General features: G+C 37.3%; 1 protein-coding gene across 6 annotated transcripts in view; it reads right to left on the bottom strand.

The window, feature by feature from the left end:
• Positions 1-5,319: 5,319 nt before the first annotated feature.
• Positions 5,320-25,498, bottom strand: part of kdm6bb (lysine (K)-specific demethylase 6B, b) — a 36,126-nt gene continuing 15,947 nt past the window's right edge. For 5 of the 6 annotated variants that reach the window (XM_051121086.1, XM_051121084.1, XM_051121088.1 and 2 more), the window contains 20 exons: positions 21,655-21,737; positions 21,428-21,551; positions 21,244-21,324; positions 20,042-20,237; positions 19,743-19,955; positions 18,697-18,831; positions 18,108-18,464; positions 15,033-17,536; positions 12,799-12,925; positions 10,911-11,016; positions 10,631-10,836; positions 10,208-10,314; positions 10,014-10,082; positions 9,727-9,875; positions 7,602-7,716; positions 7,319-7,506; positions 7,091-7,232; positions 6,884-7,010; positions 6,628-6,798; positions 5,320-5,456 (listed from right to left, as the gene is read on the bottom strand). In XM_051121086.1, coding sequence (XP_050977043.1) covers positions 5,433-5,456; positions 6,628-6,798; positions 6,884-7,010; positions 7,091-7,232; positions 7,319-7,506; positions 7,602-7,716; positions 9,727-9,875; positions 10,014-10,082; positions 10,208-10,314; positions 10,631-10,836; positions 10,911-11,016; positions 12,799-12,925; positions 15,033-17,536; positions 18,108-18,464; positions 18,697-18,831; positions 19,743-19,955; positions 20,042-20,237; positions 21,244-21,324; positions 21,428-21,546 — 5,136 coding nt within the window. In that variant the 5' untranslated portion in view covers positions 21,547-21,551; positions 21,655-21,737 and the 3' untranslated portion in view covers positions 5,320-5,432. The remainder of the gene's footprint in view (positions 5,457-6,627; positions 6,799-6,883; positions 7,011-7,090; positions 7,233-7,318; positions 7,507-7,601; positions 7,717-9,726; positions 9,876-10,013; positions 10,083-10,207; positions 10,315-10,630; positions 10,837-10,910; positions 11,017-12,798; positions 12,926-15,032; positions 17,537-18,107; positions 18,465-18,696; positions 18,832-19,742; positions 19,956-20,041; positions 20,238-21,243; positions 21,325-21,427; positions 21,552-21,654; positions 21,738-25,498) is intronic. The other variant, XM_051121089.1, reaches the window with a different exon arrangement.

The raw sequence follows: 25,498 nt of genomic DNA on the forward strand, positions 1-25,498 counted from the left end.
GGGCATTTAGGATCGTGGGGTGTTGGGTATGGGGGCGTAGTCTTATCCAGGAGATTTTTTTTTTTGCCCAATAAGATGGACGACCTGGACTCCCTTTTGAGCTACACAATCCGCAAAAGAGTGTTTTGCACATTACACTGACCAAATTTGGCGTAGGATTTACTTTGAAACAATTTTCACTCAAAATTAGTAATTTTCATCATATTGAATCTTATAAAATGGAAAGAATTAAATATATTTTGCAAATGTTTTTTTTACAGCATATGCTGTGACAGTCAGTTTTTCTGATGCAATTGCATTTTTATTTTGTGAAAAGATCTTTACATAACATCACACAAAACAAAGACATTTCATAGTTGAACTACAAAAGTTCTTATATAATTAATTTGATAACTGGTTAGTGAGTAAACGGACAGCTTGAATGATTGAATTGATTCACTTTCAAAAGAAAAACATTGCCCGTTACATAACCCTGGTTCTTACATCACAACCTCTGTATTTTCATCAGTCTTAGAAAAGAACCAGACCCTCTGGTTTAAAATCAGACATCTCAAGCACAATAGAAGGACTCAGATGTCCTGAGGAAAATATATAACCCGATTAAGTGGCGTGTCAAAAAACTGTGAAATTTGAAAGAGATTGGGGAAACTCCCAGTGGCACAGAAAGAGATCAAGAAGGCTTTCTCTCTTGAGTTACAAAAATATGAAAAACTGTGTAGTAAAGGCTTCAATGTATGTCTGAATCACTGAGGGCTCTTTAAAAACATTTGGCTCTTTGTATGATGGTTCCCTTTAGCTCAGCTGCAACTACAGAGGGGGGAGTTGATGCCTGTTTAATATCTCTCAGGACGTGTCAGAGCTGTCAGGGCACGGGGGCTGTAGGGATGTTTTTAGGAGATTTCAGCGGACGGGATGTAGATCGGATGTTTTTGAATGAAATACTGGAAGTTTTTGCTTCAGGACCCAAAAATGCTGAAATTGTTGCAAAAAATTTCATTAAAATAAAAAATGTAAATGTATTGTCAAATGATTTATTTTGTATTATATTATATTATATTATATTATATTGTCAACCACATAACTGAATTATTTTTGGCTGCTTATATCTTAATAACTACCATATGGACATTATTTTTAATATAATATAATATAATATAATATGAAGAGTTTATTTGCAATAACAGATAACTCCATTTTTATTTATTTTCAGAAATCATGTTTTTTTTTTATTTATTTTTTTTATTGTGTATTACAAGTAATATCAATCAGACTGCAGTTGGGTTGTTTTGATTAAGTAATAATAACTTAAACAAATTCAGGTAACTTACAAAATTACAGTTCATTAAAAGTATGTTTTTTTATATATTAATTGTTTGTTTTATAGCAAAAGCAGATGACTCCAACAGTTGTTTTTTTGGCAAAAGCAGATAACTCCACATTTCATGTTTCAGGGTTAAAAAAAACCCACTTGTTTTATGTTTGTAATCTCATCAGATGACAATGTGGACGCCTGGCAAATGTTATTGTTGTGATTATAGATTGTATGGTTGTGATTACATGCAGGTTTCCCTCACCACTGAAACGTGCTGTTTTTGCAAGGTTCTGTGAAAAAGTTTCAGCTTTGATTTTCCTTTTACGCCCTGAAGAAGATATCACGGGTTTATCAAGTTCATTGAAATAATCCATCTCATCTCATGAAATTCCTTTCATTTAGCACGTTATTTCACATTTTGACTGGCAGGCTTGTCACCTGACCTGAATACAGTGATTCGCTAAAATGGACTTTTCGGCTTCTGTTCACAAACAACAAGGGCATTTGTCGGCTACTGCAGTAAAAAGTGAAATCCAAAAAATATAAATAATTTGCCTTAACAGCTCTGACATGTCCTGAGAGATATTAATCAGATATATAATATAATATAATATAACATAACATATAACATAACATAACATAACATGACATAATATAATATCACACTCGTAGACGTGAGATATGGCTGTATATTGGCACGGCTGTGATTTCCATAGGTAATATATATATAATATAATATAATATAATATAATATAATATAATTTGCCTTAACAGCTCTGACATGTCTTGAGAGATATTAAACAGACATATAATATAACATAACATAACATAATATAATATAATATCACACTCGTAGACGTGGGATATGGCTGTATATTGGCAGGGCTGTGATTTCCATAGGTAATATATATAATATAATATAATATAAATAATTGCCTTAACAGCTCTGACATGTCCTGAGAGATATTAAACAGACATAACATAACATAACATAACATAACATAACACTCGTAGACGTGGGATATGGCTGTATATTGGCACGGCTGTGATTTCCATAGGTAATATATATAATATAATATAATATAATATAATATAATATAATATATAATATAAATAATTGCCTTAACAGCTCTGACATGTCCTGAGAGATATTAAACAGACATATAATATAACATAACATAACATAATATAATATAATATAATATAATATAATATAATATAATATAATATAATATAATATAATATGATATCACACTCGTAGACGTGGGATATGGCTGTATATTGGCACGGCTGTGATTTCCATAGGTAATATATATAATATAATATAAATAATTGCCTTAACAGCTCTGACATGTCCTGAGAGATATTAAACAGATATAAATATAATTAAATATAATATAATGTAACATAACATAACATACCATAACACATTTCCATAAGTAATCACAGTGCCCTCAGCTAAAACAAAAAAATAGTTTAATGAGACCAAAGACTGCCTGTTAGATTTACCCAAAACAAATTATATCTCATGTTTAACCACTATGGAGATAGCAGCAAACTCCTGAAAGATCTGGCCAAAGTAATGCTGCTCTTGGTGGGTTCATGAGTGCTGAACAGCTGTTGATGCCCTAGAGCTCACATCGCCGAAAACATTGAAGCAAAGTCTAAACATGACCATTGTCACCTAAAAACTCTTTAAACTACAGTGGATTTTAGTGTATAGTGTCCGCCATGACACACACTGTGGGAAAACCACAAGCAGAGTGATACAAATGGTGAAACGGTTCGGTTATCACTAGAATATCACACTCCTCTCAGCCAATCAGATTCAAGGACCAGACAGAACTGTTATATATATATATATATATATATATATATATATATATATATATATAACAATATAATTATAATTTTGTTCTCAACTGTCTGTGATTTTTATCAGAACAGATAAGCTTCAAAACATTTTCGAGTCACGAACAGCTGTGATAGAGTGAACTGGATAATATATTGAGTTAACAGGGGTGACTTTATCTGTGAATAAATAAACCATTGAAAGTTGTTTATTTATTCACAGCAGTGGCGATATGGAAAGAGTGATAAAAGGGTGCTGGTGAAACATACAAGTTAAGTGTAGAGGGATGGTGAAAAACAAGATATATCCTGACAGTCATAAAAGAGGAAAACCTGTCTTCCTGTCCTTGGAGCCAGGATTTCCGCAGTAAAGTCCGCAGAGAGCGCTGAGGTGTCAGCGAAACATTACTCCTGTCCCATGACCTCTGCAGGCCTCCGCTTCCACTCGCAGACAGACAGGAGACTGCGAATCTGTAACCTTCCTTTAATACACTTCCACACACAATCCAGAAATAACTTACACGTAAACACGCATGAATTTATCAGAATGTTTTATTTTTTATAGTTAGAATTATATCAGGTATAACACACAAAAATCACAAAATGTTTTAGACAAGTCTGGCTCAGTTCCTTAATGTTTTCCTTTTCTTTTTTTTCATTTTATTATTATTATTATTTTTTTAATACAGTAAAACAAAAGAAATGGCAACAAACCTGAAAACAAACTCCGAGAGGTATCGATGGAACGCAAATCTGAAAACTCTCAGTAATCTGCAATAATGATACAAATCAGAAAGGTCATAATTATCATAACAGCTAGGATGACTGGAATCATACACGTGTCACAATATCCTGTACCTCATGTAAAGCAAACAAATTTCATGTCTTAAATATACAGTACAAAGACATTCAGTTCATAAAAGTGTACTGACTCTGTTCTAAGCACCAACTTGTGAGATTAAATTCATGTTTTCAAACCTACAGATCATTTATATAGACAGAGAGAGAGAGAAAGAGACCCGGGAGGAAGGGGGATCAGCACCATTTTGAATCAGACGTTCCCCCGTAAGCCTCACCACATCAGCACAACAGAAAGATTTACAAAATACGAATGTCTCAGAAAAGAGAAGCATCACGAACAATCAATAAATACAAAAGGAAAAGACAAGTAAATAAATAAAAAACTAAACTGAGAAAGGATAATTCAATCATGATTAAAAATGAAGAAAAAAGAAGTCAATCAGAATAAGAAATGCATCAAAAGCCACAAGTTCGCAGGAATGACTTTTTTTTTTGTGGGTTTTTTTTTTTTTTTTTTTGAGTTGTACAAAAAAGATTCACGTAACACACACAAGGTTTTCCAGACAAATGCAATCAAATAATTTTAGATTAAACCCGTATTTTTTGGAATAACTGTTACATATACTGTACCTCACGTGATATTTTAATGCTCTAAGAAAATGTCTTTATTTAAATTCAAATACCATGAAATCACCTTTTGTCTAAATGCATACCACAAGGCCCAAATGGTGTTAGTCTAGACTGTTAAAAAAGTTTTTTTTCTTTCCGAAAACCTTTGACAACTTAAAAAAATAGCACCCAGTCAAATATGCAAATACCATTTACAAAGATCAGACTTGTAGTAAATATGACACGACCGAAACGACGGAAAAAAAACTAAAATTAATGCCACTGCAATGGTCTTCAGCTCCAAGAGAAATGAATCCCCTGCTGTTTGTATCAAAGCACCACTTACTCAGATAAAACCAGAGACACGGAATAACTGGACCGGTGAAATCGTCTTCCATTTGCATAAAAAAGTAAACTACATCAGTACCTGAATTAATGCACATGTTCGGCAAGTTGACCTTTTTTTTTTTTTTTTTTTTTTAAAAGGAATCACAGCAGTTATCCATTGTGGATGAGTGACCTGATCGCCAAGTTCCACGTTATTGTTCAAGTCCAATGATGTAGCACCACTCTATAGTCGTTCTGTAATCAGGAGCACACGAACTATCAGATGTCCCGTCAGTAGCTGGCTGAGGGGAAGACGACTGCGCTGGAGAGACATCTGCTTATAGTATTGTAAACAATGTGAAGTACACAGCGATTTGAGTGGCTGTTCTGTAAGTTTGCAGTAGTGGTTTTGTTAAAAAAAAAAAAAAAAAAAAAAAAAGAATGAAAAAAGGAGAACATAATGTTTGTGCCGCTGTTTTGGGGCAGGAGGGTGGGAGATTTGGTTATGGCTGTGTAGTTTTAGACATCAAGTTCACCTACAGCACGGGACTGGAGCCTGCGAAGAGAAAACTCATGCATTATAATTGCTGTGAAAATAATTTCAGTTTACAGGTTTAAAATGGACATATAAGATCATAGTGGTCAATGACGATGTCATTGATGGATTATTTCATTTTATTTATTTTTTACATTTTGTATGTCCAGGAAACATTTCACAAAAATAATAAAATATAAAAAATAAAATAAATCAATTTTGCGTAATGAAAATTGAGCAGCCTATTTTTGTTTTTTACAATAAAATAATATCTAATTTTTATTTCATTTTCACAGCCAAACTCTGACAAATTCTGTTTAACAAAATGAAAATCAAGCCTGTTAAATTTTTTTTTAATTACATAATTTGTTTTAAACATGCCTAGCTCACATTTCATATTTTAAATTATATTATGCACACTGAAAATGAAGGCTGTTTTCTAAAAATTAAAAAAATAAAATAAAATAAAAAATAGCATTACATATTGATATACTTCAAATAAAATCATTGATTTTATTATTATTTTATTTTATTTTATTTTAAACTTGCCATGGTCACAGTTCACAAATTCTGTTTACCATAATAAAAATCAAGCCTATTTAAAATATTAAATAATAATAATTGCATAATGAAAATTAAGCCTATTTTTAAATAAAAATATATATTTTCTATTATTATATTTTATTTTAAATGTGTTGTCACAATTCACAAATTCTGTTTAGCGTAATGAAAATCAAGCCTATTTAAAATATTAAATAATAATAATAATAATAATGAAATAAAATAACCAATTTTATTTAGCATAATGAAAATTAAGGGGTACGACAGGAAGTGAGTTGGAGAGAGGGGGTGGGGGAGGGGGTTGGGGTGGTGGGATCAGGAAAGGTCCACGAGGCAGGATTCGATCTCGGGACATATGTCCATTGACCATTTTTATTTTTATTTTTTTTTAAATACAAAATTTTAATATTAAATAATAATACAATTAAATAATAAAATATAATTACATTTTATTTTATTCTTTTTTTTTTATTTAATTTTTATTTTGAACATGGTCCAGTCACATTTAACGAAACAATTCTAGCATACCAAAAGTAAAGCTGTTTTGTTTTTTAAATAAAAACAATAAATAAAATAAAATATTACTACATTTACATTTTCACATTAGTGTGTAAGAGAGTGTTTGTCTTACCAGGGTGAAATTATCATATGTGTTCATGAGCTCATTGATGCGATACTGCTCCAGCACCACCACCCCGCTCAGACTGGGGCTCCGCTCCCGAGCGCAGTCCTCACAGTGAACCACATACGTCTTCCTACTGCTGTTTTCACTGGTCACAAACAGCAGGTTAAACACCTCCACCTGTTCACACACACACAATCATGTACATCAACAAGACGCAATATCTCATGACGGAATATTATTTGCCATATTGGGCGGTCCTCACGTCGCACTCGTTGCAGTAGTACGCCGGCTCATCCTTCACCCTGCTCTGATAAGAGATCTTCTTCCCTGCCGACACCAGCTGGTCCCTCAAAATCTGAATGTGTTTGATGGACTGAAGGAGACAATGTCTGCAAGACAAGACGGAGATGGAACTATAAAATCATTGAAACTAGGTCTCAATGTCAGAATCTCTCAGCGCCGCACTCACTTGATCATCTTGAATGTGTTTGGGTCTGTGATCTTGAGTGTGCGGGCGACGTTCCAGGACACGTGAATCATGGGGACGATTGATTTGACTTTCTTGATCTCGTTCCACTCAAAGCGTTCAAGAGCCAGCTGGTATTGATAGGCTGGGAAGACATGAGGCATGAAGCAATGCCAAATACATTTACAGTAAATGTCTGACGTTTGTCTTTGGCGCCCCCTATTGACTCACCGTTTAAAGGACCCACGTTCCAGGCAATGTTGTTGCACCAGCCCACGGCCTGGACCCAGTGCACAGTGCCAGCGTTGATCCACACCAGGTCACCGGGTCTCTGAATGAAGCGGTACACTGGGATGTTTGAACGGTACAGATCCTCCAAAACCGGCCACCACGAGCCTGTCAGATAGTCCACGCCGTGCCTTACATGCAGAAGACATATTGCTTTATGTTTAATCACATCGCTATGTCATCGCTAAGTCATAAAAATAACTGACGTGTGTGATCCAAAACTTACTTTTCGCATATGTCACTGATGGCTTTCCAGTAGTGTTCATGGACGGCAAACCACTCACAGTCTCCAGGGCCAATATTGATGTTCACTGAACAGAAGTTATTATTTTCCTGATGTCCTAGAGAGAGGAAATCAGACTTTCGGTTTTTAAAAAGGTTTTGTGTTGTTTTATTTTAAACATGTTGAAGTCAGATTTTAACAAAGTCTATGTAATGTAATAAAAATAAGGCTTATTTTGGTTAAAATAAAAATAAAATCAACTCTGATAGTGATATTTTAATTTTATTTTAAACACGGTCACGTGATATGATTTTTATTTTAATTTGTTTTAATTTTTAACGTGTCCAAGTGACAAAAATATTATTAAGTAATTATACATTCTTTTTAGCATAATGAAAAATGAGGCATATTTTTAAAACGATTACAAGTAATCGTAAGGGGGAAAAAATAGAATGATTCCATATTTTTAATAAGATTCACAATATTTTAATATTATATTATTTAATATTATAATTTCTATTTTGCATACAGAAAATGAAGAATGAATTTATGAAAATAAAATAAAATATGTATGATCTGATATTTTTATATTATTTTATTTTTCACATGTCTGGGTCACATTTAATATTATAAATAATTATAAATTCTATTTAGCATAATAGAAAATAAGGCCCTTTTAAAAAACAAATAGAAGTAATTAAAGGTAAAAAAAAAAAATTTTTGTCAAGGTCACAAAAATATCAAAATTTCTATTTTGCATACAGAAAATGAAGAATGAATTGATAAAAATAAAATTAAATATGTATGATCTGATATTTTTATTTTATTTTATTTTATTTTTAACATGTCTAGGTCACAATAAAATAAAATATGTGTGATCTGATATTTTTATTTTATTTTATTTTATTTTTAAAATGTCCAGATCACATTTAACATTATAAATAATTATAAATTCTATTTAGCATAATAGAAAATAAGACTTTTTAAAAAAAACAAATAGAAGTAATCAAAGGTTAAAAAAATAATAAAATAAAATAATTTCAGATTTTTATCAAGGTTTTATTTTATTTTATTATTTTTAACATGTCCAGGTCACATTTCACAAAAATATTATAAATAATTATACATTTTATTTAGCATAATGGAAAATATAACAAATATAAGTAGTCAAAAGTTAAAAAAAAAAAAAAAAAAAAAAAAAAGAAAATTATTCCAGATTTTTTTTAACATGTCTAGGTCACATTTAACAAAAACTATTATAAATAATTATAAATTCTATTTAGCGTAATAGAAAATAAGGCCTTTTAAATTTTATTTTAGTTTATTTATTTTATTTTTAACATGTCCAAGTCACATTTCACAAAAATATATTATATAATTATATTTATAATTATATTTATTATTATAAAAATATAGAAATAATTATAAATTATATTTAGCATAATGGAAAATAATAAGTACTCAAAGGTAAATATATATATAACTATAACAGTCATTCCAGTCATTTTTTTAACGTCCAGGTCACAAAAATATCAACATTTCTATTTTGCATACAGAGCACACAGAATGAATTTATACAAATAAAATAAAATGATCTATATATTTTTATTTTATTTTATTTTATTTATTTTATTTTTTTATTTTTTTAGTATGTCCAGGTCAAATTTCACAAAAACTATTATAAATATTGTAAATTCTATTTAGCATAATGGAAAATAAGGCCTATTGTTTTTTAAACAAATATAAGTAATCAAATGTGTGTTCAGGTCACAAAAATATAATTTTTGTTTTGCATACTGAAATGAATACATACACAGACTATAGGTTTGTGACCATGTATTGTTTTGTTTTGTTTTGTTTTATTTTAAACATCCAGGTCATATTTCACAGAACATCATAAACTAAATTTTGCATGATAATAATTTTTAAAAAATAAAATTAAATGAAACATGTATCTCTATGGAGAGGGAAAAAAAAACTTCTGAAATATGGTAAAACCTGTCAAGAAACTCCACAAGGAAAACAACTTGATAAATGAATTCAATAATGTCTTCATTTCAAATCTAAGGAAGTTAGTGAGGGTTACAGAACTCTCAAATGCACAAATACCTCGTGTGTATACACTGACCTGGTGTGCGGCTGCCAGGGACCTTCATATAAAGCTGGACTGTGTTCATGCCCAGTATAGTGTGGCCAACATGACTCAGCATGTTCGCGCTGGAGGAAACACGCATGAACGCAGGCAACTTCAACAGCTCCTGCAGCTGCAGCTTCCACCTGAAAACAAGAACCCACAGTCCTGTACTCACACCAGTGCAAGTAATAACGACACTCGTAAAACCACAGTGATCTAACAACATTATTTTATAAATGACAAACTAATGTCACAGTTATATCAAAGAGAAAATCTCTCACCGTTTTGGGTCTGATAGGTCAATGTTGGTTCCAAATTTAATGATTTTTCCAATGGCTTTCTGCTCTGAACTGTTAAAAAAATAAACTTTTTAGAGACAGCATTTAAAAAAATAAATAAAATTCAATCTGGTCGTCATAATAACAATCTATATGTATTGTTATATGACAGATGAACCATTAAACGTTGTCTTTACCTGGATGTGGTGATAGAAGTCGCAGCATTTCCTTGGGAGTTGGATTTTGTCACAGTTTTATTCTCTGATTTGGCTTCTTCATCCTCATCTTCACTGTCTTTCTCTTCCTAAAAAAAAAGGACAACTTTCACTTTTATCTTATATTTCACTTAGAGTGTATGTGTGTCTCTGTGTACCTAGCACTTCCAGGCGATTGCCTGGACCCTGATCACCATCAAACTGCAATACCCTTCCCCTGAGAAGGAGGACAAGGGACATTTCACGTAATCATTTGTCATTTCATTGATTATGACTTTACTGGGTGAGACTGTTACGCCATCACCAGTATGTTTCCCGTTGAGACTTAGGATCTGCAACTCCAGCTGAGTGTGAGACGGTGTTGTTTTCTGATGCCACTGAGGCCCTCATGGTAACGACGTTTACCTGTAAGCTCTCCTGGAAACTGGACGCTTGGTACTGTGCATATTTAGCAATGGTGGTGTGAGATCTGCTGCTTTCGCAGGGCCAGGTCTGGGCGGATCCTGAATGGTTCCAGTTCTCATCCGCAGGTTGCTGCACCTGAGTCCTCACTTCCACTGCATGCTCAGAGTTGGCCTCCACCAGGGATTTAGTGGAAAACAGACCCAGATCTACCAGAAAAACATTGTTTTCAAATGTTCTGGGATTAATGTAGACATACTGTGTGTGTGATATATTTTCTCACTGAGACGGAGGGATCCAGCCAATCCTCTGATGACAGTAACAGCATTTTTAGAGTCTGTGCAGAATTGCAGCAGTACCGGAGAAAAAGCATCTCTTTTACTCTCTAGCTAAAATACAAAAACACAAAAACAAAGTTAGAATAACAGACTATGACACAATCAGACAACTTTAATGGTTGTTGTCTCTGGTACAACAACCATAAAGACCTCCACACTGTAAAAAAAAAAAAAACACAATTTGTTGAGTCAGCTTAAAATAATTTGTTACACTGCTGCCTTAAAATTTTAATCTCAGTCAAATAAAATAAGTTTAGTCAACTTGAAATGTTAAGTTGTACTAGGCAACAACTTAGATATTTGTGTTTGCTAAACTTAACAGATGGGTAAGTAACCCAGCTGCCTTAAAATTTTAAGTTGATTCAACTCAAATATCTAAGTTGTCACTTAGTATAATTTAACATTTCAAGTTGAATAAACTGTTTTTGACTTGACTGAACTTAAAATTTTAAGGCAGCCAGGTTACAAATTATTTTGACTCAACAAATTGTTTTTTACAGTGTAATATATCCATATAAACTAATGTCTGATAGAGTATACTGTATAATAAATTATAAATGTAAAGTTGACCACTTGAATTTGTTGAGCTCATAATCACAAGTGGGACTTAAAAAGTTTGTGATAGCACGCAAAGACACCATGAGCCCAGCTATGTTGTTATTTTTACTGTGCCGTGCTCCCTGTCTATGTAATTCATAAATGCACAAATATTATGCACAGTACAATCAACCTGGAATCAATTTTGAACCGATTCCAACTTTCTGACTTTTTCAGTGCACGAAATTGTCCTGTTTTGGTTTTGTCGGCTCATGAAGCTCCGCCCTCTTCTGAAAACGGGGACCGGGAACACCAGCTCATTTGCATTTAAAGGGACAAACAAAAAACGGCACGTTTTGACTCATACCCTAAAAGTAACAATTTTAAAAAGCTATAAAAATTTTCTGTCAGGTATTTTGAGCTAAAACTTCACATACACACACTGGTGATATCAGAGACCTATTTTACATCTTGTAAAAAGGGGCATAATAGGTCACCATTAAAGTTAACAGATAATTTACTCACCCCTTGTCATCCAAGATGTTCGTGTCTTTCTTCAGTCGATAAAAAATGATTTCAGGATTTCTCTCCATATAGTGGACTTCTATGGTGCCCGTGAGTTTGAACTTCCAAAATGCAGTTTAAATGCAGCTTCGACGAGGAAGAAGGGTCTAACAAAGTGATACTTTTTAACCTCAAATGCTTGTCTTGTCTAGCTCTGCGTGAACTCTGTGTATTCTGGTTCAATACAGTTATGGTATGTCGAAAAACTCCCATCTCATATTCTCCTCCAACATCAAAATTGTCCTACATCACTGCAGAAGTACCAATCCAGTGTTTACAAAGTGAACATGCAAAGAAGATGTAGAACGATTTTGAAGTTGGAGAAGAAAAAGCTTTTCAACATACCCTAACTGTCTTGAACTGGAATACACAGAGTTCACGCCGAGCTAGACAGGACGAGCATTTGAGCTTAAAAAGTATATATATTGTCACATTGTTTAGAAAATGACCAATCGTTTTGCTAGATAAAACCCTTCTTCCTCAGCTGGGATCATTTAGAGCCCTTTAAAGCTGCATTTTGGAAGTTCAAACTCAGGGGCACCGTTGAAGTCCACTATATGGAGAGATATCCTGAAATGTTTTCCTCAAAAAACAATTTCTTTACGACTGAAGAAAGACACAGACATCTTAGATGACAAGGGGGTGAGTAAATTATGTGTCAATTTTTGTTCTGCAATTGAACTTTTCCTTTAATAAACTTTATGCCTTATGAACTGATTGGCTTTAACTCACATAAATGCTCGGTGTTGGAGGGTTCAGTTTCTCTCTGGGAATAGGAATCTCGGTGGACAGGTCAGGTTTCACTGAAAATGCTGGAAGCAGGTATGACTCCCGAAACTTGCTCTTGATGTTTGCCCCTCTGTCACAGAAACAGAAAGGGTATATGTGTAAATGCAAAGAAAGAAAGAACAGATAAAACTTCATGTGGTTCATATTCCCCATTAAAGTCAGAATAATAATAAGTTTAGACTATTAAACAATGGTATGACGCTAGGATGCCGTAAAAAGGTACTAGGGTGGAGAAGTGTGGCTGCTGAGTAGTTCTTTTGGCACACTGGTATGCATTACTAAAAGCTGGAACTACATGACATTTAAAAGTCACACTACATGACTAAAATCTGAACCGATTTTTAAAGGGGTCCTATTATGCTCTTTTTCAAAGTCTTGATTTTGCTTTGGGGGATGTACTAGAATGTGCTTTTATGCTTGGTGGTTTGAAAAACACATTGTTTTTCACATAATTTACATTATTACAATACCTTTCTCCTCAGCCTGAGACAAATAGCTCGATTAGTTCCGGGTTTAATGAAGGCCCGCCTTCCAGAAAAAGGAAATGTGTCATGATCGGTTAGCTATCCCAGTGTGTTGCGATTGGCGAACAGCTTAGACGGTGTTTCAGAACTGCCACGCCCCTTTTCAAAGCAGTTAGCGCAAGCCAGATTAATAGTGAATCTTATGTTTTAAATATGGATATTTTTCTTACAAAAACGCATTGATTCGCTACAGGAGATGCCTGGGAGCTGTGTGAGGCACTTTTTATTATGGATGGATGCACTTTATTAGACTCTGATTGCATTCGTCTGAAAGAAGGAAGTCATATACACCTAGGATGCATGGAGGGTGAGTAATTAATACGCCACAGTAGTGTTGAGTCCTATTCTCTGCCAGAGAGATCGCCGATACATTATATTATCATGCTAATTTATTTGATTATTTTACATACTTAGACTCATTGCCCGAAACCAGCTCCAGCATAAGGCTAAAAGCAGCCTAACATTATCAAAAAACATCATCGATGATCAGCCTAGTGTATTCTAGTGCAAGTTTATGCATTTTAAAAAACACTCGCGTTGTAAGTGAAGTTATCTACACTGTATGATGAATAAATCTCTTACCACACACTGCACACGTCTGCAGTGCGTTACGGCTCCGACACGGCAACCGGAGTAGATCTTCGGCATGTGTTTCGACCCCCTGTACTGCACACGTCTGTGACGCGTTACTGCTCTGAAGTGGCCACTCTAGTTTATGCCTGTGTTTATCTCCGCCGCTCTGCGGCATGTTGAAGCGGCTCTCCACGCTGCATCGCTAAAGTATGGCTAATCCCCCACCTCGTCCCTACCCTTCCTCCAACAATTTGAATTTCCGTAGGCAGGATTTAATTTAATGATATTCTAATGGACCGTGTTGTGACATCATTGGATGCGGAAAACAAACGCTGTAGTCCAAAGGAGCTGTTCATTCTTGGAAAGAGATTTTTTACAAATTAAATATCTCCCTTTGGAGTAGACTTTGAAATTTGTAACTTTGTAGATCTTTTTTATGCCCAAAGATACACACCACACATTGACTAAAATTCAAGAAGTGAAAAAGCATAATAGCACCCCTTTAAAACACCAGGCATCATACACTTACTGGCATTGTAAATAGTCAAAAAGGAAAACTGGGCATCATACACTACACAACTGAGGGATCATACACTACCAGACTTTCAAGTTGTTCCAATCACAACAAACTCACTCAGAAACATGCACCATGTTGTTCTAAAATGGGCTGAAAATATCAACTGGATGGATGGATGGAATCATAGTCTGAAGCTGAAAATTTGGAGTCTGTGACCATCATACACTACGCAATTTTCTATGGAATCTGTCAACCCTAATCTGTAGACTGGCTATGACTTCCAGCAACTAGCATCAACTTGTTTAGACTGTGGGGGAAACGTGGGCAAAAATCATGTAGTGTAATCCAGCCTTAAGGTGGTTGCTAGGTGGTTGATTATGGGCCAAAGTTAAACGAGCCCAACCCTAACTCTATTATGTTCTGTTTTTGGAAATGGCCCAGGTGCCTTCACTGTCAGTCCATGAAATCTAGCCTTTAGCTTTATAGCCATTTAGCCTTAGCAAGCACTAATAACTATTAAGTGAGTCAGAATAATCTGAGGTCTAAATCAGATGTGAACTTACTTGCAGGCTTGTATGACCTCGGCTGCGCTATTTTTGATGTTGATGGCATTGAGTGGCATGGTCTTCTGCTCGATCTCTGAGGCGATGAAAGTCTGCCGACCTTTGCTCTCAACCTTGACCAAACGGATCTTCAGTTCTTTCAAGGGAATTTTAGACAACTCCTGCAGATTAAGGAGATTGACCCGCTCCAGGAGCAGAGGTCTACTGGAGGGTGTCACAGTAACAGAGGTTTGTGTGTTGGTTGTGGCAGGTGTAGATGAAGCTGTGGCAGATGTACCAGACTTTACTGTGTCTTCTTGCTTGGTCTCTTTTTTAACATCTGTCTCTTTTACTTTTTCAGTTTCTTTAGATTCTGTTTCTCCATCATTCAAGTCAATTTTTTGGTTTTCTGGGACAAGCTGTTCGTTCTTGATTTCCACCAAGTGCTCACCTAAACCTTCAGAGGATGAATCTTTTATCTCTGTCTCATCCTTCGCCGTATCCTTTTTGTCCTCTCCTCCATTACTCTTTTCAGGGTCTTCTCCTTTCATGCCACTACCAGCTTTTCTTGGAGACCTCACTTGATCTTTCTGTCTGGCTCGGTCATGTTCCTGTTCTCTCTCAGTAGATGTGGACCCACTGACTTTCATTTCCTTTGAAACAGGGCTGGAGTTTTGATTGAGCAGTAGTTCGCAGCTTTGTACTAGTTTAGCCTGCAAGGCGGCAGGAGACAGAGGTTCTTTTTCCTCCAGTGAAGTGCAGGTTGGGTCTTCAGCTGATTCAGCTACTTTGATCTCCATTTGTTCATCCATCTTCTGCACCTCAGCTTCCTCCTTTTCTTCTTCTATTTCATCTTCGTTTGCATTGGTTTCCATTCTTTCTTCCTCTGTTTCACCCTCTTTGTCCTTTTCTGCGAGTTGGACAAATGGTGGTGTGGCCTGATCTGGGATTTCTGTAGTTGGAGATGTGGCAGGTGGACTATGCTGGTCTGGAGGGTGGATCTCAGGACCCAAGGACAAGGATGATGAGTATTTCACCCCAACTAAAGCACTAGGGGGTGGCCGACCAAACGGTCCACCCCTGTAAGTATATCTATGGCTGCCTATCGCTGAGGTTGCTGATTCAAATGTGTCCAGTTGGTGCAAGTGCGGTTTGTTGGGCTCGGAGCAGCTTGGTGCATCAGGACTACTATCTTTCTGCTCTTCTTCTCTCTTTTCTTCATCTTCTTCCTCAGTGTCTATTGCTTTAGAGGACTCTGGAAGGCCGTACAACCTGGCCAGGTCACTGTGGCAATAGTCGACTCCGGTGTTGATCTCCACTTGGTCTCTTAGTGGAGATGAGTGTGTTGGACTAGGTTGTAGCACTGGCCTCCTCAGAACTCTAATCAAATCTCCCTCTTTCCCTTCCTCATCTTCACCTAAGTCTGACACTGGAGAGCCCTGCCAGCTCAGAACAGGTGGGCTTGTTGGTGGGTCCAGCCTTAGGAGCTCCTCGCTATAGGTGCAGTGAGCCGGGAGGAGGTCTGGGGCAGTATGCAACCCTAGAACACCCTCTTTGCTTCTGATGGGTTCTTCTTCACAAACCTTCTGCTTATTGGGAAGAGTAAGTTTGGACCCACCAAAATCATGGTCCTCTATGCTGTCATCATCGCTAGTGTCTACATGGTCAGGCTCAGAAAAGTCTGATTGGTCGTCAACCTCTAAGGCTTTAGTATTGGCTTCATAGGTTAATTGGCATGGAGAACAATGATTAATATTGACAGAAGAGGACGTAGATGGTGGGGTGAACCCTGAGGTATGTCGAGAGAACTCTTCCTCTCTTTGATTGAGATGAAGTGGCTCAGAAAGTGGGTCATCCAGGAGAGGTTCAGAATCACTGGGATACAACGTTCCTAAATTGGGAGATGCTGATTTTGAGGTGGGCGTCTCACTCTTCCTGTCTTCATGCATTTCTTTTTTCCTCTCCTCCTTTGCTCTTCTTGTTATCTGTCCCAACTTTCGGCCATTTTGATGTATGTTCTTCTTATCATGCCCCTTTCTTCCGTCCTTCATCTTTTTCTTTTTCCTGTCCTCCATTTTTTTCTCCATCCGTTCTCTTGTATCTAACAGCTCTCCTTCCTTCTTTTTCTCCTTCCTCCTTAAACGCTCCTTGTGCCTCCTCTTGGCCTGAATATGCTTCAAGAGTTCAGAGTCCAGCTTGCTGAGGGAGCTCTTGTGAGTGGATTTGAATCCAGTCTGGTGTTTAGAGTGTCTGCTCTTCTTCAATTCTGACTTCTGTGCCCTCTGACCTCTGTCTGAGGTTTGAGTGCTGGTTTCAGAAGGGGAGTCAGAGTCTCTCTGATTGTGTTTCTTTAACCCAGTCTCTGGGCTCCTCCATTCTGAACAATCTGTGACTCTGCCCTCTGCACTGCTATATGACTGGATGGGACTTCGTTGGCGGCTAATATGTTTAGATGCACTTGGCCGTTTTCTCTCCCCACCCACAGACTCTTGAGATTCCAGGCCAGAGGTGGTACGCCCTGTCTCCTGTAGAGAAACAAATGGCCAAACTTTTCAGAAATCTATACTAATACAAAAGAGCAGCTCAATAGAAGTGAATTTCTTTCTGAAATGTAATCCCTGTTGAAAAAAGGCATGGTTAGGTATGTTTTGAAGCATGGCTGCTGGTTTAAGATGGTCCTTAGCTGGTTTAAGCTGGTCCTAAGCAACTAGCTCCTGCTCAGGACCAGCTTACGACCAGCACATGACCATCTTACACCAGCTCATGACCAGCACATGACCAGCTAAGTACCAGCTTAAACCAGCTCAAACCAGCTGCCATGCTTCAAAATATATCTAACCAGCATATTTTTTTTTTGCAACAGGGATCTTTTCAGCTTTTACTGATAATTAATACAGACTCTATATATTTTATAGTCTTGCGTTGCCAGACTTTTAACTACTGATATTAAATCTTGGAGCTTGTTCTGGCCAAGAACGCCCACTTGCACAGTCAGTGGTGTGTTGTCTGAGGCTGAGACTAGTTCTTTGAAAACTGGGCAAAAATTTGAAAGGAATAGTTGACCCAGAAATTAACATTCCTCCTTCATTTACTTACACTGCTGCCGTGTTTTCCCGAGCGACTCTGTGTTTTCCAGTCAGGTTGTGCTGTGTTGAATCTGGACTGAGGTACTGAGGTGGCTGGGCTGCTGGAGGGGCCGGTGTGCCTCTGTGGTGGAGGGAGCTGGTGCTGCTGACTGTAAGGCACACTGGTGAGGTTTGCTGGTGATGGGCAATCCCAGCCCCCTTTGGCCCCACGGGGATGGGGGCCTGGATGATCTCGGACTGGATGATGAGGTTGCCCCTGTTTGGTGGGTTTCTTGCTGTGGAGGCCCTGGCTTGGGGCACTGCTGGGTGGTGATGGGTGGGAATACGGTCTATAGGTGTGATCTCTCATGACTGAATGACTGGACTCCTTTTAAATAAGAGAAACAAGGATTAGAATGAGCAGTACAAAATATATAATTGTAAATTATCGATTTTAAATCAAAGAAGTATGTGATTAGGGCTGTTAATGTGTTAAACTGATAATCTCAATTCACGTGTATGTGTATAAAGTTATAAACCTTCCTAAAACTGCTGCTGCCTTCCAGGCTTATATAAAAAAATCAGCTGCACAAAAAATACAGCTGAGACCACTGGTCTACCTGAAAGCGAGAGGGGGAGGACCTCTTCTCAGACAGGCTCCAGGGCATTGAGCTTTTGTATCCTGGGCTCCATGGCCGAGGTGGATGTGAGGGGGGTGGACGGTTGATGAAATATTTCTCTCTCGGGTGGAAATTCTACAGAATTGATTAAAAGTCACTTAAGGACGTTCTCATTCTGACCAGCAGGTGGTGTTTAAAGACTAATGTCTCTTTATAACCAAAACGTTTCGATTGACATAGCACTTTATAGCCAAAAACTAAAAGAAAAATATATTAATTCAAAATTATGAATGTAAATAATTGTTGTCTTCGCACATTAATTTTGAAAGATCAGTTCACTCCTGAATTAAAATTTCCTGATAATTTACTTTACGCCAAAACCATTCCAGGACTACTACACAATCCCAGCCAAAGAATAAGGGTCTTATCTAGCAAAACTATAGGTAATTTTCAAATGCTCGTCTTGCACTAGCTCTGCGATGCGCATCTATGACTTAACGCATTACGTAATCACGTTGGAAAGGTCACGCATGGTTAGTTCTTCGCCTGTATACTTCAATTTAAAAATGTGGGGTAGGCTGCTTTTCTCCTCCAACTTCAAATTTTCCGACATTGTTGTTTTTTTTGTAAAGAGTGGTTGACTTTCTTTGCACATTTGCTTTGTAAACACTTGGGTTGGTACTTCTGCCTACATCACACAAGATGAGCATTTGTGATTAAATAGTATATGAATGGTTTTTTTTTTTTTTTTTTTTAGAAAATTACCAATTGGTTTGCTAGATAAGACCGTTATTCCTTGACTGGGATCCTGTAGAGCGTATTGAAGCTGCATTGGAACTGCAATTTAGATTTTTAACCCTGTTGGCCACCATTAAAGTCCACTAAATGGAGAAAAATCCTGGAATGTTTTCCTGAAAAACCATTTCTTTTTGACCGAAGAAAGAAAAACATGAACATCTTGGATGGCATAGTGGTGAGTAAATTATCAGAAGTGTTTAATTCTAGAGTTAACTAAATCGTTAACAAGGAAAAAGAACATGACTCACCTGATGCGAGCTGTTGCTCCTGCTCCTCTTGGTGGGACAGTCGTCTCGTGGAGGGGATGGATCCCGGGGTGGTGGTGACATATTGTGAGGAGGTCCTGGACGTTTGAGAGAGGGCCCTTGGAATGTCCTGGACTGAGTCGACTGTGTCCATTTTTCTCCCTGGGTCTGTTGGGGACGCCCAGTGGAACGCTGCTGCTGATGCGGACCCCCATACTGAAACAGGAAATAAGAAAACAAGTTATTTTGTGTTTTGCTGATCTTTGATAGCACTGTAACTCTGTACATTTGGATGTCCTCACCCTGTGTGGCTGGCTGCTGTGATTGTTGCTGCTAGAGAGATGTCCTCCACACCCTGAGCTGTAGTTTAGGGCGGGGCGTTCTGGATTGTGGTGCTGGCTCTGTGTTGGTCCGCAGACCCTGGGGACCCTCTGCTCCTTTCCATTTCCTCTGTCTCTGGGGTGCGTGTGGGGCCTGTCCCTGCTGAAACCTGGAGGTCTGTTTGTAAATAAAGAGGAATACTATCAATGAATTATTTGCATATTATTTGTGCCATATAGCATGCAAGACTCAGCATGACAAAACACACTACATTGAAAACATACATTAAAACACCTGGATGGCATGCCAGTAACATTCTAGAATGTAATTAGTAACACAAACCAGAGGTATAAAAACACTGATATATACTGTGTTGACCAAAGCAGAACATACAGTGCCTTGCAAAAGTATTCATACCCCTTCATTTTTTTCATGTTTTGTTATGTTGTAGCTTTAAGTTAAACTCCTTTAAATCTACACCCCATACACTATAATGGCAATGCATAACACAGATTTGTGACAACTTTGTGAATTTATTAAAAATAAAACACTGAAATAAGTACATTTCATAAGTATTCATACCCTTTTCTGAGACACTTAAAATATAGCTCAAGAGCATTCATTTCGCTTGTAGATGTTAATACCCTGCTGAAAAAAAAAACAATAGACACCATCACAAAATTTATAATGGTTTTATTGGTTATAATGGGACTTGTATTGCTTTTAATAGAAACTGCAGTGGACCCTGTGGGTTTCTAGTGGTAATTGGTTGCCTTCTATTGGTCGCTGTTTAAAACAACTAAATCCTAATGGAATGTGTCCCAAAACACACTACAGAAAACCATTTTTAATGGTTTTAATGGTTAAAAGTTTATGGTTTGTAATGTTTTAATGGTATTTGTAGTGTAAACCATTAGAATTTCTGTGATGGTTTCTATTATTTTTTTCAGCTGGGTACACTTCGAGTGAAGTTAACCTGTGGCAAAATTATTTGAATGAGTATGATTTGGAAAGGCACGCACCTCTCTAAATGTCTAACAGCTGAAAATGCATATCAGAGCAAAAACCAAGCCCTGAGGTCAAAAGAACTGCCTGTAGAGTTTAGAGACAGGATCTCTGCAAGGCACTGTATGTAGGATGCAAGTTGGGATTTTATGATTGGGAGCGGAAAAGAAAGACTGACCTGTTGTTATAAGCTTTATTTGGGTAGCTTCTTCCTGCTGTGTAGTTTTGGGATGGGGATTGATAGTTCCCTCCACTGCACCTGACATCAGAAGAGCTAATGATTTAAAAACTGTAAGGTATACACAAAAAAGCTTTTGATCAACAGATGCTATGCTTTTAAATGTGTGTGGAGGATGAATGACCTGGATGGAGGGGCCCAGTGCCGGTTGCTGCCTGGGGCCCATGGTGCTCGATTCGGCCCAGAAGAGGGGAAGGAGTCCCACGAGTTTCGTCCAGAATACTGCTCTGCTATGTGATACATTCAGCCTGAGGCGAGACAAACACATAGACATACAAAAGCAATTACTGTAGCTGTTCACTCGTGATGTACCTTGTTCTGAAGAGAAGAAAGCATCCTGTGAATACTCACCACACTGATGAGTCTGAGAAACCCTCCACTGCAGATCTCAACAGAGATCACTAGACTTTCCCTCGCTTTCAATTTGAGCTTTTCTGAATGAAAGAGAGAAAAGACATAGCAAAGATGAATAAAGCTGTAAGCATTCTTTCATAAAATCACATGGTAACAGTAAAGCCTTGTTTGGTGACATTTTTAGAACATTAGTAGTGTGGATCCTCCTTCAATGTAAATCTATGGGATTTTCCACCCTGTATAATTGTCAGGTCTCATTCAGGATGATCCAGGACGAGCTACTGGTTTAATTATAATACTTAGGGTTAGGGATATGACAACCCTTCAGTATAAGCTATAGCAAGAGTCATGTCTGACTTAGTACACAGGAAGTTAGAGACATAAAGACAGACGGAAACTGAGTGAGGGAGGGGACAGCAGAAAGGAAATCTTCAGGATGTGCTCTTGTAAATGATGGTCAATATCAGCTTCCGGAGAAAAACGTCAACATGGCTACATAGTCGCCGCAAGCATGCTAACTCCATGTATATTGCGCTGCATAACACAACACAATGCCCTTAACTGTCAAAGAAATAAATCTCATTGTGATCTTCACGTCGCCCACACACCTTTGAAGATTTTCTAGCACCTGACTGACGCTTCCTCTAGATTTGACTGAGGCACCAGATCAAACGTGCAACGCTGGAACAAGTTCAACCTGAAGCATCTGCAGCAATCCACAGGCTCCTGTTCGACTTATCTCTGCCCCCCACGCTCCACCCCACCCACACCAACTGTCCTTTATCATCGGAAGAAGTGCAACAAGTGTGCGAGCGTGTGCGAGGTTAAAGCAGGGCATTTGTGCTCATTTTGGTCCATGAATAGCTCAGTTCTCATACTGTAAAACTCCAGTTTTGCATTCTGGTCAGATCAGGACACTGCAACCATGGGCTCTTTGTGTTTGTTAAAGACTGTTTCACCTTTCATCTGCATCTCATAAAAGTACATTTAACACATAACACACACTTGAACTTTGACACATTTGCTAGATGTATAATACGTGGTAAGCATTTCTATGTTTCTTTTTCACACATGCACACACACACATTGCCATAGCACATAAAAAAACAACATCTATTATGTTGAGAGCTCTTGTTTCTCATAAACAGCAAAGAGATTAAATGGAGATCACACGGAGACGTTTGTCTCTGAACAATTGGCATGTTTCAATCCATGTATTTCAAAGGGATAGTTCAATGAAAATGTATATTTTGTCATTAATTACTCACCCTCATGTTGTTCCAAACCCGTAAGGCCTTTGTTCATCTTCAGAACACAATTGAAGATATTTTTGATGAAATCCGAGAGCTTTCTGACCTTGCATAGAGAGCAACGCAACTACCACGTTCAAGGCCCAGAAAGGTAGTAAGGACATCGTTAAAACAGGACATTGTCCGTGTGACATCAGTGTTTCAAATGCGAATTTATGAAGCTTACTACCTGTCCTACTACCTTTCTGGGCCTTGGACGTTGCATTGTTGTCTATGCAGGGTCAGAAAGCTCTCGGATTTAATCTAAAATATCTTGTGTTCTGAAGATGATCGAAGCTCTTACAGCTTTGGAACAACATGGGTGAACCCTTTAAGTCTCCTGAGCTTTGAAAAGCACCTCTGTGAAATTTCCTTATTATTCACCAACGTTCATGTGAGCGTCCTGTCCTATTGTAATCAAATTTTAAAGCAGACCAACAATACACCGTCAAACAGGTTGAGTTGTATCAGATTACACAAACCTATCCAGGTATATCACACCTGTTCAGTCCAAACCAGCCTCTCACAGCATTTTAAAGCAAGCTTACAAAACACAATGATGCAAGACTGACGTGCACAAGTGGGTTGTGCATGCCAACATCTTCATGACATGCTGCTAATGTAGGTAGCCATAGAAACTCAGCGAACTGTTCCGTTGAAAAGGAAGTGGTTCTAACTTCCTGTAAAAACGTGACACTGTTGTGCACTTGTGGTCGTGACCTCATACACATACTGCTGAAAAATATCTCACTTTGACAAACACGTCTGAAACTTTATCCCTACATGAATTTTTTCAAGTGGTTCAGTTGTGATTGTGGTTGTTATCAGGCTTTATGGGATGCATGAGTGAAGCGTCTCGCATCTCATGAACAGCTTCTTTGCATTACATTCAAATGAGGTGCGATGCAGATGGACAGTTGGAGAATCATTCAAACAGCTTTCACTTATGCATCTTCCTCCTACTATAAGCTTTTATGAGTCTCTCCAGTTTCACACACATGCACTTACTGTAGATTAAGAAGGAATTACATTAGAAAATAATGGGCCTAAGGCTGTCCAGGCACTGTTTGTCTTAAATTTCTTTTTCTCCCATATCTTGCTCTCCTTAATTTAATCAAGTCCATTTAGGAACCACAGTATATCTTCTTTTGTAATATAGTTCTGCAGGGGTTACAGGGGTCATATCATATTGTTTTTCTTTGAGGCATACTTATAATGTTAATCAGTTTTTTTTGCATCAATTTTAGTCAATGTTCTACTTTGCATCTTACGTAAACAGCCCATTTTAGCTGCTGTGCCTTTAAGACTCAAAGTAAACTGACTTTTTGCATATAAAACGAGTAATAGCAGGTATGTGGTGGTGTGTAATTTAGTTAGCGCTTCCCTGTTTCTTAATAAAAGCCTGCATTACATTGTGACAGATACTAAACGTGTAGAGATACTGAATTTTCCGCATTAACTGTTTAAAGGGGACCTATTATGCCCCCTTTTAAGCTCAAAATACCCCACAGATCATTTATTACATAATTTTGAAAATTCCTATTTTGAGTGTTAGCAGAAACATGCTGTTTTCATGCATGTCTCTTTAAATGCTAATGAGCTGCTGCTCCCCGCCCCCTTTTCCAGAATAGAGCTGTGCCTTTACAGCTCATACCTCAGATACTCTGCTAAAAAACATCAGTTTTGTTTTGATTATCATGTCTATCGTGCTGAAATCATGCGTTTTAAACCATATTAGTTTGCATTTCTGATGTAGGGTTTTTCTGAGTGTACACTTTCTAAGTACGCACCCAGAAAGCAGCTTGTGAGTACTAAACTAAGTTCTCTTTCATGTCTTATTGCGCTTAAACTGTCAAATACACTCAAGTTTATGTTAAAAACACATGAGTTACAAAAACAGCGGTTATGTTTGTGAAGGCAGCAGCGTAATACACAGTACATAAATCAATAAATCCACTGCTCTCTTGTCTCCTCTAAGGCTGGGACATTAAATCGTGTTTTGTGCTCATGTGTGCAGCCAAAGACAGAACAGTTGTCATGCTTTGCTTGAACTTTCACCATGGCGTTAGAACTTGTACACCGTTGTCACTTGCTAACACACAGTGGTGGAGCTGTGGGTGGAAACGTGCTGATTAAGGGGCGGTAATATTATAATAAAATCCCCTTTCTAAGTCGCGGGGGACCGAGATTTGAGCAGCTTGTTTTTTTTTGCACAAGCTTGCAGAGAAGGCTTATTAACAAAGTTACTGGGTCGTTCATTTTCACGTTTTCTAGGTTCGTAGATGCACTGGGGACCCGATTATAGCACTTAAATGCAGAAAAAGTCTAAACTTTCATGATATGTCACCTTTTAAAGTTCCCTAAAATTGATATGACCTATTTTAAACTCTCTAGAAAGCCACGCCTTATAGAATATAGATTTATTACATTGAACTCTTCACAAAACTCAACAGTAAGGCCAGGAATCCAGTCGAAAACAAAGAGTCTACGGTGACTGTCCATCTGAAACAGATATCTCATGAGAACAGGGGGGGAACCACAGCAGGAATCAA

The sequence above is a fragment of the Labeo rohita genome, chromosome 10 (assembly GCF_022985175.1).
Source record: "Labeo rohita strain BAU-BD-2019 chromosome 10, IGBB_LRoh.1.0, whole genome shotgun sequence".
NCBI classification, from domain to species: Eukaryota; Metazoa; Chordata; class Actinopteri; order Cypriniformes; family Cyprinidae; genus Labeo; species Labeo rohita.